Source organism: Callionymus lyra, chromosome 1, assembly GCF_982586985.1.
Source record: "Callionymus lyra chromosome 1, fCalLyr1.hap1.1, whole genome shotgun sequence".
Lineage (NCBI taxonomy): Eukaryota > Metazoa > Chordata > Actinopteri > Syngnathiformes > Callionymidae > Callionymus > Callionymus lyra.
This window is the reverse complement of record NC_141818.1, coordinates 36,373,939-36,395,551: the sequence shown is the minus strand read 5'-3', so window position 1 is coordinate 36,395,551 and position 21,613 is coordinate 36,373,939. Positions and strand designations below refer to the sequence as shown.

Below are 21,613 nucleotides of genomic sequence, written 5' to 3'. Positions count from 1 at the left end.
ATTTGAAAATAAATTAATTGATAGTCAGGAAGTTCCTTTTAAACATGTTTATTGGTCATATACAAAATAAAATAAGCTGTTTATTAACAAACATACATTATATACAAGGAATAAATTAAACAATACAGGAGACCAGCGATGAAACTGTATATTCCATGAATATTATTACCTCGTCATCATCACTTCGCTATCTACAAATAAATGGAAATAATTTAACATAAGGTAAATACTTACGATGACGGTCACGTTGTTTTTTTCTGGAGAAAGTACACATTACTTTAATACACTCCATACAGAAAATTACAAAACACAGCTTTTTCTTAGTTGTAATCACAGACTTATCTTTAGACTTGTGTCAATCTGAGCCAAGGATATTTTCCAGCCCTATTATAACTTTTTTCTTTAATGGAAGATGATCAAATGTTGGAGTCGTTGCATCGGAGATGTAAGCGCACAACTGGAGGTAGCTTGGAAAATAAGCTCAAATGATTGATGAGAAAAATAAATCAGTCATCCTTTGCTATTGCTCACTTATTGGTGATAAGCTGTCAATCATTCCCACCTTCTAGAGACTTCAAATTGCTGTTTCCTGTCCTCAACGTTCCCTTTAAATGATCACTAAATGTCTTCTATGAATGCCTCCAGTCGTGCCGTGAGTTTACGCTCATCATTGATGCTCTGTAAAGGTTCAACGCCTCCAGGAACAAAAAGAGAGAACACTCCGATAATACTCCTATCCTTGAGTATTGTTCCTCAATGTCCTTCTTCACACAAACTAGTAAACACAAGCTGATGACTGACGGGAGAAAGGAAATGAAAACGGAGATTAAACGTGGATAACATGAAGTCGTTTTCAGCTGAATCACATCACACTGTACCTGCACAACTTTATATAAATGACTATTGCCTTTTGTACGATTCATAATGAACAGCAGCGAACACCAAGTTTACACAACACGCACGAGAGAAAGTATAAAAACACATCTATAAGGCAAAACAAACATTTTAGCTTAAAAAAAACAACACAATTTAAAGAATAAAAATAAAATTGTTTTTGGTTCTTATGGCAAATGTATATCAGTGCCATCGGGATATTTAATGGTTGTTTTTGACATTTCAGATGTTGGAACTTTTCTATTTAAAGCTTTATTTAAAGATTTTAGCTGTATTGTTTTTGATTGTTAAAGCGCTTTGTGACCCCTGGTCATCACTTACTTTGTTACTTACTTTAAATTATATTTAGTGTCACTATTATACTAACATTTTCTTTAGGTCTAGAAAAGCGCTTTACAAATAACAATCACTTTCTTTCTTACTAACTGACCTTAAATTATATTTAGTGTCACCATTATACTAACATTTTTTTTATTTAATTTAAAATGCTACAAATAAAAATAATAATTCAGAAGTTTTATTTTTGAATTGTTGTAACTAAAATATCAAACTCTATTAAATAAGCGTTTTAAAATTAAATTATTTAAGGAAAACATAAATTTGTTCAACCTTTGGATGCAGAAATAAATGAATTAAATAATTCAGTAAAATAGTTAAATGCTTAAGAAATATTAAAATGTTTAATTCAACCATTCAATATTCTGGTAACATTGATATACACACGTTACTGAAGTGACCCTGTGACGTTTGATAATGGGCTTCAGTCGACCTTCATTATTTCTCTTTCTGCCTGAAAAACCCCCGAAAATGATTTACTTTTATCTTTGCAAACATAAATCAGCCCATCATCTTCACCTTCCTGACATTTGCACATTGATCAAATAAACAATATACATAATTAAACACACAAAATATAAAATGTATACACACTCAAAAAAGGAGTTTTGTTTTTTTTTCCTCCTCAATTTTTTTGTGAATATACAACAACATATGAACCATTTACAACACGGCAAAGACCACATTAAAGCCAGACAGGTCCGATATAATCCTGTCCTTTGATGTTTAAAAAAAAACAAACAACATAAATACACATTAATCTTCAACTGATGATGCCGCAGTAGAATTACAATTAAAGTCAAAGCAAATAAAGATGAAAGATAGTTACCTCATCACACATCGATACACAACCACCACACGCTAATTCACAGTTACACACGTGTGCCTAGTCACAAGAGGAAAGACAAAGCTATTGAGTAGTTAAGCCACTTTTGGTTCAATTGCAAAATAGACATATCAAACAGATTCACACGGATTTGTACAGGTCGGTAAAAACAATGCAAAGATATTTATCTTTATAAAACTCCAGACTACGAAGATAAAGATTCTTTCAACTACAACATGACTTTTTATTATTATTATTATTATTATTATTATCATAACGCTTATGACGAATGGACCTGGAGATTTCCTTTCAAAGTCAATGTTTGTAGTACATGTTGGTATCAGTCCATCAATATTTCTGTCTCCAGTGTGCAGATTGAATGGTTGAGTTTGGGCTTTTGTATGATTTGTTAGTAGGACTCTGTTGTGTAGCTGCTACTTGACTGTCATAGCAATATATTTTTAAATGACAAAACAATGTATACGACACATAGTTTTATTTAACTATAGAAGTGTCATTGAATGGTTGAATTTCACGTTTAAATGTTGTAAACTTTCACAAGTTTTTAAGTATTTCGTTATTTTTTGAATAATTGAATTCAATCATTTGTTTTAGTTGAATACTTTCATTAAATTATTTGTTTATTAAAACTTTTTTTAAATAATTGAATAAACAACTTCAATATTTTCCAAATGAATTGAATTTGTTTTACATAGAAATTCCAATGTTGAAAGAATCTAATTCAACATTACAATATAGAAAACATTGACTACAATTATTAAAAATTAAAGATTTTAATAATTAAATGCTCAAGAAAAGCAACATTTTAATTGAGAAATTAAGAAATTGAAATGTTAAATTTAACCATTCAATATTCTAATGACACTGATATCATTTCCTCATCAGCTAAATACCAGATATTTTGCCTCACTTATCAACAGTTTATTCACAACTAGGCTTGTGTATTTGCACCAGATAAACATAATATTCAACATCGTTAAGTTCCATTTTTCCTTCCAATAACTTCTTACCATAGAAATACAAGATGAGCTGAGGTCAGAATCGGTTTTTGCTTCAGACTTTTCGCTGAATTAGATATTATTTTTCAACACTGTAGCTAATTTGGTGACCGAGATAAAAACATCACAGAGGGACGTTGGACGCGGACGTAGAAAACAATACAGCTAATCCAATATATAAATACCAAATAGAACACTTCGTCACAGAATTTCACAGAATTCCTGATATACAACTATTCACACACAGAGAATACACTGTGGACCTCATGTGAATGACAACACAATCACAGTAGAAATACATTTTTGTGGAGTAGACCAGGTCTCTTATACTCTGTCGCTTGAGAGGCGGTACAGCCACTGAAATCCTGAACGTCAAAGAAAATGTGATTTAATTCTCAAATGGGATGATGTTGTTTCATCCGACACCAGTGCCAAACTGATACTTTTGAAACCTTGGATTCTTTGAACCGGTGCAAAAAAAACGGGCATTTGGGGAACAATGTAGAGTAAGTGAATGTTTGTATTTTTGACAAATCATTCCAAAGTGGTCACTTTGCAGGGTTTTTGACGGCGGTTGCTACTGGATTTAATGCAACCGGCGAAGTAAAAGATCACTTTTAATAACATTATTTAACCTTATAAACTCAACATTGCGATCCATCCCTCCAACCCTCTAAGTTATGGTCACCTGAACAACTCCCAAGATGCTTTGCCGCCCAGCAGCACTTTTCACTTAACAACATAGCCATACAATACAGTACTCTAGCAACCAATCATCTCTCACTAAATAGAGCAGTGTGTAGAAATGCATCATGGGAGTTCACTGTTTTGTTGGCACCATAACTAAGGATGGATGTGGCGATGACAAGTAGTTTCCCTGTTTCTAGTAACAGCTTGATATGGTTTATTTAAATACGTAGTACTGAGTACAACATTAATAAAAAAAACTAAAACCATGATAAGGGAATCACGATTACGGAGAGCGACCAATTTATCGTGGAAACAAACACAACAAAACAGAAATAAAGGATTCAATTCTGTGTAATTTGCCGGTAGATTTAGCCATTATGAGTATTTTAGGCCGTCCCTGCTCAGTACTAATGTTGTTCTGGTTACACAAACACAAAAACATAGATAAAAACTTCATAGGGTTTCATAGTAATAACCTGGGAACAGCAGCTTCAAGCTGGATTCGTTTCTTTGACTTTCATGGACTTCAGTGACCGTAACAATCTTGTCACATCTTCACCTCTATGAAGTCCCTTCAAGCCCTCGTTGAAACCATCAAGTCGGTCCACCTGGAGGGCGAGACTCCCTCCTTCAAGACCGCGCGTCTGTCTTTGACTTCACTATCGTGATCACGCTGGTGGCCGTCGCCACCTTCCCCGGGATGAGCGGCCCGATGACGGACGACGGCACGCCTCCCCCGCCGCCGCCGCCGGCCCTCACCCCGACCCCCACTTGAGGACTTCGTGCCACAGTCCTGGCAAAGGTCTGTAGCGCCTCGTACTTGGACCTGAGCGCGTCCAGCTCGACGCGCATGGAAGCGTTCTCGTTGGCCAGTTTGTCCACCTCCTTCTGGAGCAGGGACTTCTGCTTCTCCAGCTCCTCCTTCTGGGTGACCCTCTTCACCCGGCAGCTGGCAGCGTAGCCTCGGTTCTTCAGGGTCCGCCGCCGCTGCTTCAGCTGGATGATCTCATCTTTGGAGAGCCCTCGCAGGTGCTGGTTCAGCTCCCGCACCGACATGGTCACCAGCTCATCGTCCGTCAGGCTGGTGCCGTTCTCCCCCGGCTCTCTCTTCACCTGCTCGTGAGGAGGCGACATTAGTGCGACTCTTACTACACAATTAGGTCGTAGTTTACTCAAGGAATTAACCTGTAGGACTAATCTTTCGACTGGTAATCCTGTGTATAATTCAAACTATGCTTGTATTTACTCATTTGTGCTGTTATCAGTTGCATTAACACCCTCCATCTATTTTACAAATGAACTGATTAAATAGGCTCTGAGCTTAAAGTCAAACATGAATGAACGTTTAGCTAGTTTTACCATTTGACTTCTCACTAGTTCTTGTTTAATATAGCAGAAAACTTCACAATATATTGCTTAAAATCCCCTTCAAAAAATAGAGGAAATAAATATTTTAGTCATCTGTGCAACTGTAAAAATATTGTCCAATATTTGACGACGGCCTGTCAAATACGACTGGATAGTGATATTTCTTATAATAACACATTTAAATTCAACATTGTTTTGAATTAAAACTGTCTTTTTTTTTCAGGCTTTCCCATTTTGGCCACGCCTCCAGAGCTCGATTATTTCAGAATCTGAACCCGAAAATGTGTACGGCCAATAAAACAGGAATTTTCTTTTGGTGTATATACGATTAAGAAAAAGAATAAATAAATAAATACAATTGAGTAATAAAAAACAACAACAAGTGACTCAGATTGAGCCTGGTGTACAAAAATGTAATCATTAAAATTAAATGAAAATAAATAATAAATAGCAGGTAAGAAAACAATAGATGAAATGATAATGAACATAAACAATAAATATGTTTTTTTTTTCAGTATATTTACAGTATGGTTGCGGGGAAAAGAGGGCGGGACAGTTGAGTTTGATTGACACATCACCCTCTAATCCTTTAGAGGATCTACTTAAATGATTGGATATCAGTGACCGGTAGAATTTTTAATAAAATTTTAAAAAAGCTTGAGGAGAACTTTTAGCATACGGTTGCTTTTTAGTTCTTTTAAATATGGTTGAATGTTTTCTCCAGCTTATTGAGTTTATGTATTTAACCAACATTTCAAACAGTGTCCGCTTCTGAATTAGTGAGTCTTTAAAATAAGTATAATTGGAACACAAAAGATGGACGCCATCTTACCTTCAAGGCTTTATTCCCTTTGTTAGTCGTCGTCATGCCACAAGAGCCTTGCTCTTCTGAACAGACCTGGGGACGAATAACAAACGTTTTAAGTTGATCGTCGATGAGGAGAATAATTATAAAAGTAAAAACAACTTTTTACACGTGGCGTTTTACCTACCAACGCTCGTGGAAACACACAAATTCCCAGAGTGACGAGTGTGTTCGTTGAGCGTGTTACGGCGCATACTACGAAAGTGACTATTTCTTAGAATTTCCCTTTCTTCCTGTTTCCTGATGGTAACCGAGACTACCTTTGTGTTCCGGGCTTTAATCGGCTGGCAATCGTCCAACGCAAGTGAAACATGGGTGAAGAAGAGGAAGTGGTGGCGAGGCGCTGATGGGAAGGACTCCAGGGGAAAAAAAACGACTGTTTGCCCAAAGGCACGAGAGGCGTCGGGGCGTGAGAGATAACCAGAGAGCGAAGAAGCATCCGAACAAAAGACAACAACAACAACAACAACGACGACGGGGATGGCGAGGACCAGATGAGGGCCCAGATGAGATCGGTTCTGAGGACGCAGGGCGCCGCCGATGAGCTCTTCATACAGAGAGGCTTTGTGACACGTCTGACCCTCGTCTCCAGGACCTGTGTGCTCGTGGGGTTTGATAAAGGGCGACTGTTATTGCTGCCGCTGAGTGATCATCGGGAGACCAGTCATGATGACTCAGCAGAATCCGGACCCCCCCCCCTCCTCTCCCGTCCACTCCTGCCCTGCAGGTTTTTCTGCTCTCAGGTGTCAACCTCTCAGGCCCACATATCTGTTGTCGACAACCGTCGCACTGTTTGTCTTGAGCCTTAAGATTACGTTTATTTCAGGATTATATCGTTTTATTAGCTCTCCCTCTCCGTCTTCTTGTTGCACCTTCATCTACTTTTTCATTCCCTGTCCTTGAATTCGAGTGAAGTGATGTTTATTTTCAGTTTTTCCTCAAAATGAAGGTGATATTTCTAAATATTTATTATAGACTTGATACAAAAAATGTACAAAAGTTTACATGAAAAATGATATCCATCCATCCATCCATCCATCCATCCATCATCCGTCCATCCATCCATCCATCCATCCATCCACCCATCCATCCATCCATCCATCCATCCATCCATCCATCCATCCATCCATCCATCCATTTATCCACCCATCCATCCATCCATCCATCCACCCATCCATCCATCCATCCATTTATCCATCCATTTATCCATCCATTTATCCATCCATCATCCACCCACCCACCCACCCATCCATCCATCCATCCATCCATCCATCCATCCATCCATCCATCCATCCATCCATCCATCCATCCATCCATCCATCCATCCATCCATCCATCCAACCATCCATCCATCCATCCATCCATCCATCCATCCATCCATCCATCCATCCATCCATCCATCCATCCATCCACCCATCCATCCATCCATCCATTTATATAGCGCCTTTCTAGACCAGGGTCACAAAGCGTTTTGACAGCCATTCACACATACTGATGGGAGTAGGCTGCACCACATCCATCCATCCATCCATCCATCCTCAGCGTTCGTCCATATATGTCTATTTGCAGCCTCCATTGTCCTCCGCAGCTGAAGGAACGATTAAATTCACGATGTTGACTGAGGACGAGAGGATACATGAGACTCTAGCCGCTGATGTTTGGACACACTGGTTTCAAAACAAAATGTAGGAGTTACAACTTCGTCAAGAGTCTTGTGTAAATTCTTACAGTATCACAATAGATATATTTTAAAATTTCAGTGACTGTATATATTTTCCTCACATCCCTAGTACATTTGTGGGACTTCGCAGTTATCTTCTTTCATCCTGTTCTCTTCACTGGAAGCCAGTAAACCTCCCCCACAATCACATCTCCCGACGTCTCTGAAGACTCCATGACGACTCGAACGGCACTAAAATCCCTCTGTTATATATATAGCCTTTAAATAAACACATGCTTCCATATCACACACATGTTCGGAAGCGTACGACACTCTTCTTATACAGTGTACGAGTGACGAACCAGGTCGAGCACATAATGAAGCCTCTCTTCTTTGTTTTTTCTATCTGCATGCTGAGATAAGTAAACAACATGTGAAGTGGTCCATCTCTGGTGATTCGGTGGGTTGCAGCTGGAGGGGCATCATCACACAATGGCTGGATCAAAGACATGAAGGTTGCTGATATCAGTGGGGGTGGGTGATGATGAGAGACGGGGAGTAAAGGGGGGATGTCTCACTGCCAGGCAGTGTTTTATTTCCCCTGTGCCTGTAGCCCGCCTGCAAACACATCTCCATACAAACAAAAACATGCCAACATGCACCTACATACATTTTCTGCTCCTGCTGAGATGCCAGCGGGGCCCAATAAAACCAACACGTTAAACGTCTGAGAGCAACAACATGCACATTATGACGGGAGTGGGTTATTTAAAGTACCTGGAAGGATGCGAGAAACACAGCAGCTTCACTTTTGATAACACATCAGTTTCTTTGAGAGAGAGTAACCTCTATGTGATCCTTCCTTTACGCTACAAAAGAACAAGGCTGTTTTTTTTTCTTCTTCTGTAAACTAAAAGACGTTAATAAGTAAGTAAGTAAGTCATTTTTATTTGTATAGCGCTTTTCCAGACCAGGGTCACAAAGCGCTTAAACAATCAAAACAATATTCAATAAAGTATATACTTTAATGATCAAGATAAAACTGGTAACACAACAGGAGTTCCAGAAAATCAAGGAAAGCCTGAACAAATAAAAACGTCTTAAGATGTTTCTTGAAGGAGTCAGTAGATCCATGAAGCGCAAAGAGAGAGGAAGATTGTTCCAAAGTTTTAAGGATCGGAGAAATGTGAGTTCTTCTAGTGGAGCGGGTCAGAATTCTCGCTGCAGAGTTCTGAATCAACTGCAGGCGAGACAATAATAATAATAATAATAATAATAATAAGGGACCTGGTGCAAATTTTATCCTGATTTTCCTTTTTATGTTGTTTCCAAAATATGTTACAATTTTTTTCTTTAACTGTTGTGTAAGACTTTAACATAACAGAAGTTTTTTTTATTAAAACATTTAGATTCTTTAAAAGGTTAAATATGACAAAACAGACACCATTGAATTTGTCAAAATAAACAAGATCACATTATCAAAAGGGGTTTGTTTTAATTTTGTATTATTGTATTCTAATAATAATATAATGTGGTCGTAGTTGCTTCAAATTGAAGTAAATGACGTATAGTGTTGTTTATGTGACCTTTAAAGTTGCCAGTGTTCAAGATAAGATAAGCAACAAATTATTTCCAGGTCAACAATTCAAGAGAAACTTCTAAAATGAGTAAAAACTGCATCATGGCAAATATATTTGATGAGAAAACAAACAAAAAGACATCAAATCAACAAACTCACACGCTTTATCTTAGAGCATAAATAGACTAGTTCAATGAAGCAACATTAGACCGTCATGTTATGTTTATATCGAAGAAAAGTTATCTAGCGAAATACACTTTCTTACCACTTTTTCATGCAATTCTGCAGCAAATCGGCAGAGAAAACTAGTTTATTAAAGCAATAAAGAAGAACAAAGAGGGGAAGAAACTATCAGATAAATTCTGACATGGTTCCTCGCTATATAAGACTCTATCTCAATAAAATTTGCAAGACTTTATGTAAGTTTTAATGTGAAAGAATTCTAAACTGGACGCAATAGACAAGGCTAGTAAATCGGCGTCCAGATCCACAATTGGTTTCTGACAGATAACTCGGATTCCGCTTCCGTCCCTCGGGAGCGTTGCAGCTGCTTACATCAGCCATCTTTTTTTTTCTTTGGGTGTCGGCCTGAAGTTCTGTGTTAAAAAATGCATGAGAAAATAAAGACATTCGAACCGGCACTCGCTCGATTCGATGCCATCGGAATTTGAAGTTGAAAGGAAAGTAGTTGTCTCACCTCATGCTTTAACTGACACTTTGTATGCACAGTTTCATGCCGGATTGCGTTGGTGGGTTCTATTATTTGAGTAAGAAATTCATGCGAATTAATCAAGTTGTTACCTTTACTGCGCTAACATTTAAGCTGCGGACGGTTGAGCAAGTACAGCACAAACCACCGGTGGAAGTTGTCCAAGTCCAGCATTTAAAAGTTGCACACTCTGAACACTGAAGGTTTTCAGGCACAAAATGTTCTTTTAATTACAGTAAAAAGACATAAAACACTGACATCAAACAATCCTCTGTCCGGATACATGTTGTAATTTCATGTGGCAAATGACTGAGAAAATTTGATTGAAATTAAAGCCACAAATCAACCCTTTTTAAAGAGCATTTGATTGGAGTAGTTATTTTAATTTTGGGGAATTATATACTTGTTTAAAAAGACAGAAACAAAAATATATAAGGCAACTTACTCAGCAGTTAGTAAAATAATTAATGGATCAAACATTTGTTTTCTAAGGCAACATTAGGTCACATTTTGACATTGCTTTCTCTTCATATTTTCTGGATTTTTCAGACACTCAATTTGCACAAGTTTATTTATAAATATCCAAGGTACTGAAGTACTTAATGAAGGAAGGTAAAACTGGAAACTGACCCAACAAAAAACAAATGCACAACCTGTATGTGACAATGGATTATCCACAACATTGTAGTTACACTGTTTGGCCTTTGCGAGGGCGCCAGAAACAACATTTCAAACTTACGTTATTGTTGCTTTAACATGAAGCGTAATACGTGTTAAATATGGAGTCCTTACGTATATTGTTTCAATATAATTTTTTAAAATAGTGATTCATGCACATTACAACTTGTGATTTCTCTGATTCAAACTAGTTTGAGAGTGTAGTTTCACAGCACAGGCCATGGATTCCTCGGGGTTAAGGTTCATCTGCTGAGCAAAGCTGCAGCAATTCGTCTCCTGTGCACACACACACACCCCCACACACACACAAACACAAAGTGGCAGGGATGTCCTTCCCCTCCTGCTCTCAGGGTGGTCAATGCCACGACTGCCGTCGCAACAACAGACAGCTCTTTTCTTTTTCTGCTGTGGCTCGCTGTATTTTTTATTTATTTATTTATTTTACAGAACATAGAACAGGAAGAACGCTGACAAGTCCAGAGTAGAGCTGCTTACAGTTACACCAGGAAGACAACACGGAGGACGCCGGAGAGAGATAAACACGAGCTCAGTACAAGACGAGGGAAACGGGGAAGAAGGTGAGAAGTTGACGGGATGGTGGGATGAAGACAGACTTTGGCGGGAGAGTGTTGTTGATGAAGAGGTAGCGAAAGAATGCTGACGTCTCTAGAGCTGATTAGCGTTACAGCGGAGACATCACACCCACAGCCCGGAAAAATGCTGAGTATGGAGGGAGAATGGGGTGGTGGGGTGGATGGTGGGGAGGGGGTGCAAATGACAAGGGAGAAAGAAGAGAAGAAAAAAAAGAGAGAGGCGAGTGAGGAGCGAGGAAGAGAGTGAGGACAGAGGTGGGGACGAGGGGTTGGCGAGGGGGGGCATGAGGGGTGGGTGGGGGGTGGAAAATGCATCCTCAACACATTTGTAAGAGCTTAGCTGTTGGGTACGGAGGTGGGTGGCAGGGGGGCGGAGGGTTGGGGGGGCGGCAGGGGGATTGAGATCAGGGGAAAAAAAAAGCCTGAACTCAGCAACGACCACGACTAAAACCTCCAATTAGAAAAAGTTGTGAAGCTGATCCAGTGCAATGAAACTACTGCTGACCACCACAAACGTCGGTAGAAAAAGTCGCGCACTGAAAGCCACGATTTAAAAAAGTTGGTTTTTCTCGCCGCCCTTCAGCGTCGTTTCGGCGTCTGTTTTTTGTAGTCGCCGCTTTTAATTCATACGGGTTTTCTGTCCGCCGTCCGACACTGTCACACTCTGAGAATATTCTTAGAAAGGCTGGCACCGACTCACACAACGCCACAATAAACAGCCTGGATTAGGTATTTGAGAAATGGCCTGGGGGGGCTGCAGCGAGTGGGCGCTCGGCGGCGGCAACATCTCACGGCGCCGAGGAATAGATCATGCGAGCATACATGTCATTTACAGTGGCAGGTTTGTCTGCGGTGAATTACGGCACCATAACAAGGATTTCAAGCGTGCCCGGGAGACCCGAGGGCTGCCAAGACTCTTTCCCCGCCAGTGGAGATTTAACGCTGTGTGTACATTTACTCGGAGGAAGCTCTTGTGATGTTTGCCGCCAGCAGATCGGATTTTGAAGGTTCGCTCGATGTACCTTTTGTGATTATTTTCATCCATGGTGAGGTCAGCAGGCGTCACCACCTCTACGCCCACAGGAAACTGACAAGTAAGAGTTGGTGCAGCCCAAGTGAGCTGAGCTAATAGGCTGAACAATATTACGGCAACGACACACTAGAAAAGTAAGAAAATATTTATACACTAAATTGTCTTTTTGTTAGGGTAATAAATGTTTATCATATTTAAAATCATGTATTTATTTTAGTTTTTTAATTATATTGTATTTTTATTTCGATGTTTACATTTAACTGTGTATAATATATTTTTTAATACATTTTTTTTAATAAAATTCCAATACAAATATTCACACCATTTGTTTCTTATTGTGTTGCACTTAAACTTCCGCCCACTAGATGGCGGAATTACTTGTGCTCCGCAGCTAAAGTAGGAAGGAAAACGCACGAGATCCCAGCGATAACTGAGGACGAGAGGATACAGTGACTCCAGCAGCTTTTAAAGCTGATGTTTGGACATATTTTGGTTTTTAAAACAAATGAAAGCAGTTACGACTTCGTCAAGAGTCATGTGGTCTGTAGATTCTACAACACCAGAGTCAAGTACGCGACAATACTACAAAAATATACACCTAAAGAGCAATTGTATGGAAATATCACTTTTATTCGGCAAAAATCTTTAATGTAATCCCGTGCTCAACGCTAGCCGGATCATAAATGAAAGACAGCAATTAAAGCTAGTTAGTTAACATTTATAAACTTTAATAAAGAGGATTTTTAAAGTGCTGATATTTAGAAACATTGCAAAAGCAACATGGAATAGTGCAGACCTTGTTGCGATATCTTGGAAATTGACTGGTGATTGTAGATATTTTAAATATAAATGTATCATTGGCTTACACACGGTTCAGGACCAGAGGAGAGAAATCTTTTCAGGCTGTTGCTCCTAAGCTTTGGAACGATCTTCATCTCCCTCTGTGTTTGATGATCTACTGACTCCTGTAAGAAACATCTTAAGACGTTTCTTTTTGTTCAGGCTTTTCCTTGAATTTCTCGAACTCCTGTGTTGTTCTCAGTATTATCTTGATCATTAAAGTATGTACTTTTCTGAGTATTGTTTTGATTGTTTAAGCGCTTTGTGACCCTGGTCTCGAAAAGCGCTATATAAATAAATATTACTTACTTACTTACTTACTTACACAGCTAGTGTTTGAATTACTTGGTCATTTGTCTTTAAATAAATGCAAAACAAACGCAGACAATCACTTTGGTGTGATCTCTAGGAAACTAATAAATATAAGGTTTATGTCTGTTGATTGTTGGTGTTTGAAATTAACCAACATACCCGAATTTATATTCCCACACACGTGTGTATTTCTTGTTTAACCTTTTTTTATATATAATTATTTTAATAAAAAATAACATCTGATATCTTAAAATTTCCCTAATGGCTAAGAAAATAGTTTTGTATTGTAATACATATTGTTTTTTGTTTTTTCCTCACGTATTGCATATGAACCAGTCATTATGACTAAGTGATCAACAACTCTTTTTTTCGGGCGTCAACATCATTTTTCTCCTGTTACCTGGCAAAAAAAGTGTAATAAAAATTTAAATAAAGTCCATGGTGTGTATGAGGAGTGTGTTAATGTGTTAAAGTGGAAGCAACAGAACGCTATTGAGTTTGCAGAGCGTGAAATAAGCATGATATAATAAAGACGGCAGAAAAACAAGCTGCTAAGATAAGCAAGTCCCTCATGTACTTATTATCAAAAAGGAAGGAAGTATAGCTCTCACACCTTTTTAACACCTCACTGAGTGAGTGTGTGTGTGTGTGTTAGAGACAGTGCTGTGCTGGTGTATTATTAAAAGCGAAAGAAAAAAAAAAAGTCCTGGCGTCGACACGTTTTTCCCATTCCAGGTAGTAAGTTGGAGTGTAATGACAAATTTCCCAACACAAGCAGAAAAAAACTGCACCGTCAGGCAATCGAGCCTCAACTCCTTTTTTCTTAAAACATAAGTGTTTTTTTTTTTTTTTCTAAAAGGAGAAAAACACATCGTAGGTTAAGCTTATTCTGTCAGTGTGTGTGTATGTGCGTGTGTTTGTGTGTGTAGGAGGGAGATAACAAGTTAACAGAGTCGTTTATAAAATCCACTACAAAAAGAACACCATCAGCGTCGGGATCAGTCGGAAAGTTCACATTAATACTGTTAAGAAATGTAGTTTAAAGCTGGTGTCGTCGTCAAATCCCCTCCCCCAGCTTGATAAGGTTTCCTCCAGGTACTCCTGTCGCAGTTCAGTGTGTCATTACTGATGGGTTGAACAACAAAATAAATCTTTGAACTATTGTTTAAATGATGATTAAATTATTTTCTCTATTGAATTACAATGTCTTATTCATTTATTTTTCTTTACATACAAACCACTTTAAGATATCTGCGCTATATGTTTGATACTTTGGTCTAAACTGTCAATTTAACGTTTTAAATTCATTTTAGATTGTTCTTTTTAGCATTTTAAAAATCCTTCAAATAAAAGTATAAAAGAAAGATATTTTGGTAGAAACAGTTTTTTTGTTTTGTATGTTTTTTTATATTGTCCATTTGGTTTTATGGTAATTATTTGATAAAGTTTAATGCCTTTGATTCAGGCCATACATTGTGTATGTAACCCTTGTGTTATCTCAGGGTCAAGGTGAAAGCGAAGGACTGAAAACAAATGTGTTTGTGGTATCCCTTGTGTTGCTCCTGGGTCAAGATGTACGACCTCCACCACTGCATATGTATTTATGGAAGCCAGGGACCCCGAGACAACACAAGGGTTAAAAAGAATTACGAAAAGATATTGTAAAGAAAGGTCTTTGAAGAAATGACTATGGAAATTCCATCATAATATTGAATGACCGAATTTGTAATGTGACTTGTAATTTTAAACATTGAATTATATAGATTTTTCAATTAACTGAATTCAATAATTTGAATTGTTTATTATTGAATAGTTGTATTAAAACATTAACAAAAATAAGTAAATGAATAAAAATTGATTTTGTTATACTAATTTCAATAATCAAAGAATATTCATATTTGTATATATATAGCCTTTAAAATGTAGTATTAGAATTGTAGGGTGAAGTGCGAACATTCAATTTCTTAATTTAAAAATCTAATCATAGAAAATTAATACATTATTTGAATAACAATGTCAAACTGAGTTTTTGAAAAAAAAAACAACTTTATTTTAGCTCTATTTTACGAGCATTTCATGTTCAATTTAAAGGCTGCCAAATAAAGAAATATTGAATTCAGTGTTGTTATTGCAATTTTTTCTTTTTGGAATATCAAACTATGCGTGATAAACTGATAAACTATGTGTAGTAATATAATTGTATTAAGGTAAACTATTTTAACCTTAACTCTAATATAGAAATGATAGAATAAAAACGTTTGCTAAATTCAACCATTACATATACTTATGGATCTGATATACTTTGAAACGTTAACATAACTTCTCTTACTCTCAGCATAACATGAAGTAGAAACTCTCTGTTCAGCAGAAAGTACCTCAAGGTGCAACAGTTGTGAGGTACCTCAAGACGCCTCAGTCGCCCCTTTTTATTCCCCCCTCCACTGCTCCGGGGGATCCACCCATGACTTGTTGTCCGAGTGTTTTCACTCCAAAGCAGTCGAGAAACTAAGAGCTCACTCTGGAATCGTCACACTGCAGTTTGAAACTGCGGCACACTGTTGGCGCATCGACATGATGCAACGGCGAGACAACCTCAGGTTCAGCCTCTGAAGCCGATAATCTTCGCTAACACTTTACGACTTTCCCCCCCGACTTCTTAACAAAGCCATCGCTCTGACGGCGGCGTGTTTGAAGAGCTCAGGGCCGTGTTGAGAAGTGAGACTTGAAGAGAAGTGAAAACATTACATCAATATCTTCTCGAGAGGGTTCAACGATCGCTGGTTCGAGGTCGTAGAAGTGAGACACCTGTAGAGAGACACCCCCCCCCCTCACTCGCACAAAGACTCCGTGAATCCACATCAAAACAGAGGAGCAGCGATCATGCACCAGATCTGCTTACACCATATTTCATCATTACCGTGGAGAGAAAACACTCAACTATTGATCGGCCGCTTCCCTTCCTCTCTAACAGCTCTAACTCGCCAGATGAAAACACAACCAAGAAAGTCACTGATGCACATGTATGTTTTCTCAACGTTCTTCTACTTTAAAAGTCACAGATATTAACCGAGATGATGGTACTTTTGAAATACTGCTGTGCTTAAATAAGGGAATTAATATACATATTTTGATGTTCTGTGAGTATTATTTAGGGCTAAATTGTTTCTAAATTCAATACAATTCTATTTGACGCTTGTGTTGTCTCTGGGTTAAGGTGACCCCAAGGACCGAATACAAATGTGTTTGTGGTATCCCTTGTGTTGTCTCCGGGTCAAGTTGAACGACCTCCACCACAGCATATGTATTTATGGAAGCCAGGGAGGTTGTTCATCTTGACCCGGAGACAACACAAGGGATACCAGAAACACATTTATTTCCGGGCCTTGGGGTCACCCTTGCTTTATCTTTACCCTGAGATTAAACAAGGGTTAAAGTGTCAAATAGGAAAAAAAGTTATTTAAAGACCAGAGGAGGGCAATTTATAATAACAGAACCACAGAACAAAGCATGAATTGCAAACTTAAATTGATTTTCAGTGATAAAATAAAAAGATCCAAATCTCATAATTAAAGTAGCAAAATTAATAAATGAATTTCTTAAATAAGATACAGAGCAATTTATATTTAAATTGGTCGAACCGTAAAGCACAAAGTAGAAATGGTGGAATAAGAATAAGAAAAAGAAAAACACAATGAGTGACAGAGGCGAGGAAAACACCCTTTTAAGGCAGAAACCTTGAGTAAAACCAGACTCAGCGTTAGAAAAAGAGTCTGAGAGTGACTAATTCTGATGTGATTCTATTTGAGGTCACTAGTTCACCTCCAGGTCGGGATGGAGCCAACTTGTGACCTTTCTGTGTGGAGTTTGTATGTTCTCCTCGTGTCGAGTGGCTTTACTCCGGGTACTCCGGTCTCCTCCCACAGACCAAAAACATACCGAGGTTGATTGAAAAATTGGGGGAATTTTCCAAAGGTATGAGTTTGTGTGTGAAGGGTTGGCATCCTGTCCAGGGTGCCCCCTGAATTTTGGGACAGACCCCAATAATGGATTAAGCAGAAAAGAAAATGAATAAATGAATTAAACTGAGACACGAAACATCAACATCCTCCTGGAATGAAGCCTAAATCCAGCACTAACAGAATGGAACTGACCTTTTGACCCGTTCACTCATGGACTTATCAACCCTACCAGCTTGCTGGGAACGTTTTTTTTGACCTGAACTATGAAGGAGACGAAACCATCTGGTGTCATAAAAAAATGAGAGAGAGCTCCTCCTCTGAGCCGATCCGGGGTCGAGCACGCAAAGGTCAGCTGATCAACCGTGATGGACAACCGACAATGAATCTCTTCCTACATCTGGGTCGTCCGTCCACCAGGATCTGAGTTCTGGCGGCGTCCACGCGCTCACGCACGTTCACACGTGTGCACGGCAAAAAGAAAGTAGCTGTGGTAAGTAACAAGTGAAAACGCCATCTGTCAAGCGAGAGCGCATTTGCTTCGCCTCAGCATTTTCAGGGGAATGCCTTGAAGACAAAAAGGTCCTTGTTCTCAATCTCTCCACAAATCCCATCTCTCATTCTTCCTCCCTCTTCCTTCATCCCCCTTGCTCCGCCACCATCAGCAAAGTTGCACACATAAGCATTGGTCAGCGTTCAATTACTGCGAACACCAGGGAGGGATGGGGAAAAGTACTTGACAGAGAAATGCACTTCAAGCACTGATTAAATACTGATACCAAGTATAAAAAGCTTAGCCCCTAGGTTGTGTGTGTTTCCGTGTGTGTACATAGATTGCACAAAGGAAATAGGCAGAGTTGTGTGTGCGTGTACAACAGAGAGACAGTCGGGGAAGTGGGGTGTGTGGGGTGTGGGGGGGCTCTTCTCTCCAATACTGATACAACTGTTTCATCATTATGACCCTCTATTACAGTACTTGCCAACTTGCTTACTACATACTTTTGATACACTCCGCAGAGTGCTGACTCGCACTAAAGCTGCTGATATGGAGTCATTAGGGGGCGAAAGTTTTTTCAGTTTTTTCTTAAGCCCACTGAGCTTCCCTGTTCATACCCGTGTGCTTTTTTTATTGTTGTGATGCTCGACCGGTGTCCGTCCGCAAGATTCCTCGACCCCCAAAAAGTCAGTCTTGAGGACCAGAAATTTTACCAAATGATCACTTGTTTTGAGTGTCAAAGATACCAGTGGAGTCAAACGACTTCATTGGAAAAATGTCCACTCATAACTCTCGACAGTTGACTAAAGAAAATATTTAAAAATAATAAAGTCAAAAGAGAGTTTGAACTTGACGTCGTTGATCAGTTTGTCGTGAAGATGTCATAACGTCTTTGCTACTGAAGCCAAGAGACATTTACATGATTGTGGTTAAAGAAATTTGTCTTTTTATGTATTTTATGTATAAACAAGACAGACATAATTCATGATTTTATACTTAAATAATTATAATCATACTTTAAAATGTTTTTAAATAAAGTTTGATATTTGTTTGAAAGAAGGCATAGTTTAATATAATGAATGAAAACTTTTGAATTCATATTTAGGTGAAAAATCCATGTGGCTCTCACCATACATAAAGATTGATGAGAAAATGCATTAGTAGTTTAGTAAAAAGGAAAGAAAAACAACCAAAAAACTTTGAGTTCTAAGTGTCAGAAGATTATTTTAGATTCATCTTCTCTTGCGTACAAGGGACGATTCCTTTCTAATAGAAATCAATTTTATAGATTATGAGCAAAGTCTTAAAAATGATGTGTTTTCGTAGCTAGAAAAAGCAATTTTTTAGATTTAATTGGTAACTTGTTTGATTCTACTAAACACATTTGTTACCTGCTCATTTAACAAGCTCTGGAAATTGAACCAAAACAGAGTCACAATTAAGATCGGTTTTGTTACATTTTAAATGTTTGTAAGAAAATGAGGCACCAAAATAGCTGTAGCTTTACAGTTATTATTGTAAGATGTATTATGGGTACAGAGCATCAGTTCTTGACCAAGTCAAAGCGTTAAGTTGTAGATATAAATAACACAATGTCCCATTTAAAATATATAAATAATTGTAATTCATTTTGTTATTAAGAAGCAGCTGAAAGTGATTTAAGAAAATAAGGCTTAAATTCAAGCTGACACAAGAGAATAACTTTGTAAGGTGTTGAGATCTCAAGTATAAGATGAATTTAACTGGTTTCATTTGGGTTTTAAAACACAAACACTCTGTAAATCTCTCATCAAACTTCAGTTTTTACACCTTCATCTTTAGTCCCTGGTTCAAAAAAAAAATCCCACAAGGATGATTTCCTTCTTCCTGATTCCACTTGAACCACTCTCTCCAAAAAAAAAAAAAGCAATATATTTTTGTAAGATGTATTATGGGTACAGAGCATCAGTTCTTGACCAAGTCAAAGCGTTAAGTTGTAGATATAAATAAACACAATTTCCCATTTAAAATAAATAAATAATTAATTTTGTTATTAAGACGCAGCTAAAAGAGATTTGAGAAAATAAGGCTTAAAGTCAAGCTGAAACAAGATAATAACTTTGTAAGGTGTTGAGATCTTAAGATGAATTTAAATGGTTTCATTTGGGTTTTAAAACACAAACACACTTTTTTTACACCTTCACCTTTAGTCCCCGGTTCCAAAAAAACAAACATAAACAGTCTGTAAATCTGTCATCAAACTTCAAAAAAAACAAACCCACAAGGATGATTTCCTTCTTCCTGATTCCACTTGAACCTCTCTCTCCAAAAAAAAAAAAAAGCAATAGATTTTTGTAAGATGTATTAATGAGTATCAGTTCTTGACCACGTCAAAGCGTTAAGTTGTATATATAAATAAACACAATTTCCCATTTAAAATAAATAAATAATTGTAATTCATTGCATGATTTAAGAAAATAAGGCTTAAAGTCAAGCTGAAACAAGAGAATAACTTTGTAAGGTGTTGAGATCTCAAGTATAAGATGGATTTAACCGGTTTAATTTGGGTTTTAAAACACAAACACACAACCCACAACACACAAGGATGATTTCCTTCTTCCTGATTCCACTTGAACTTCTCTGCCCCCCCCTCAAAAAAAAAACACTTATCCGTGTAAATCCTCAACACCCGCCACAGCAGCGTCTATTTCTGACAAAGCCAAACCAACCCCCCCCCCCCCCTAACCATGAACCTTTGTCCGCCGGTGCCATGTTGCCAGAGCCGCCTCTCGTGCCTCTGCTCCGGTTCACAAATAACGATGATTCAGCAACACAGCCGGTCCACACCGAGACACCCCACACACACACACACACACACACACCCCTACACACACACACACACACCATGAACCCCGGCAAACAAAAGAAGTGTTTGACACAAAGCGGGTGTCAATATTGTTGTAGCCGTTTGACAGCGACCGTCGCCCGGGCGGGTCACTGTGACCCACGATCGAGGATTTTTGATTAAAAAATGGATGTTTCAGATCCGTCTTTACCTGCGAGTCCAAGATCCGCTTCAGCACCTCCGCGCACGGACAGCTGAAGCCCCGACGAAGCCCCCTTAAAAAAAATTCCCGGGTCTTACGGGTGTGTTTTCAGCCCCGAAATAACCCAAAACGCGAAGGGAATCCCTCGCAAAACACAAATAAAAATAAAGCCGATTTACTGTCAACGCGACTCATTCCGACACATGGCTTCTGTTGTCTTTGTCTCGCGCACTCGCGAGCCCGGGCGTGCGCGAGCCGGTCCAGGACGGACGGAAGCCCCCACTGGACCCGAGATGATCCGGGTGATCACACACAAGGTTCGGTTCGAGGTTCGGAAGGCGGTGGGAGAAGAAAAAAAGAAAGGGGGTCGCGCACACTCAGCAGAAAACACAACTGCTACACACAGCACTTTTAACTACACAATCTCACTTTCTTTCTGACAGCTGACTCACCAGGAGTGACGCCGCCCGGGTTGGGGTTCGGGTTCCGCTCGATGGGTCCCGCTGGAGCCGGTGCTTTATGGAGAAGGACAGCTGGAGGAGAGAAATGTGTGTTTTTTTTTCTTTTTTGGTTGACGCCTCCTCGCGGGTCTGAGGATATGATCCGCGGCTTCCTCGCGTGTTTTTTACTTCACGGTCGGAGGCGCCAGACGTCAAATGATGTTTGGATCACATGGTTTCATTCATGAAGCGTCGACGCAACAACCTGCTTTTAAAGAGACACAAGTCAAGAT

General features: G+C 38.7%; 1 protein-coding gene across 3 annotated transcripts; it reads right to left on the bottom strand.

The window, feature by feature from the left end:
- Positions 1–34: 34 nt before the first annotated feature.
- Positions 35–21,439, bottom strand: mafgb (MAF bZIP transcription factor Gb). Of its 3 annotated transcripts, none has more exons than XM_087805499.1 (3): positions 21,333–21,439; positions 5,966–6,031; positions 35–4,878 (listed from the first exon to the last, which is right to left on the bottom strand). In XM_087805499.1, exons 2-3 carry the CDS (start codon positions 5,999–6,001, stop codon positions 4,396–4,398), a joined length of 519 nt encoding a protein of 172 aa, XP_087661625.1. In that variant the 5' UTR covers positions 6,002–6,031; positions 21,333–21,439; the 3' UTR covers positions 35–4,395. The 3 variants fall into 3 exon arrangements, with proteins under 3 accessions (XP_087661625.1, XP_087661633.1, XP_087661618.1); XM_087805507.1 differs by lacking the exon at positions 21,333–21,439 and adding an exon at positions 6,122–6,608; XM_087805492.1 differs by lacking the exon at positions 21,333–21,439 and adding an exon at positions 6,126–6,608.
- Between the last annotated feature and the right edge of the window lie 174 nt (positions 21,440–21,613).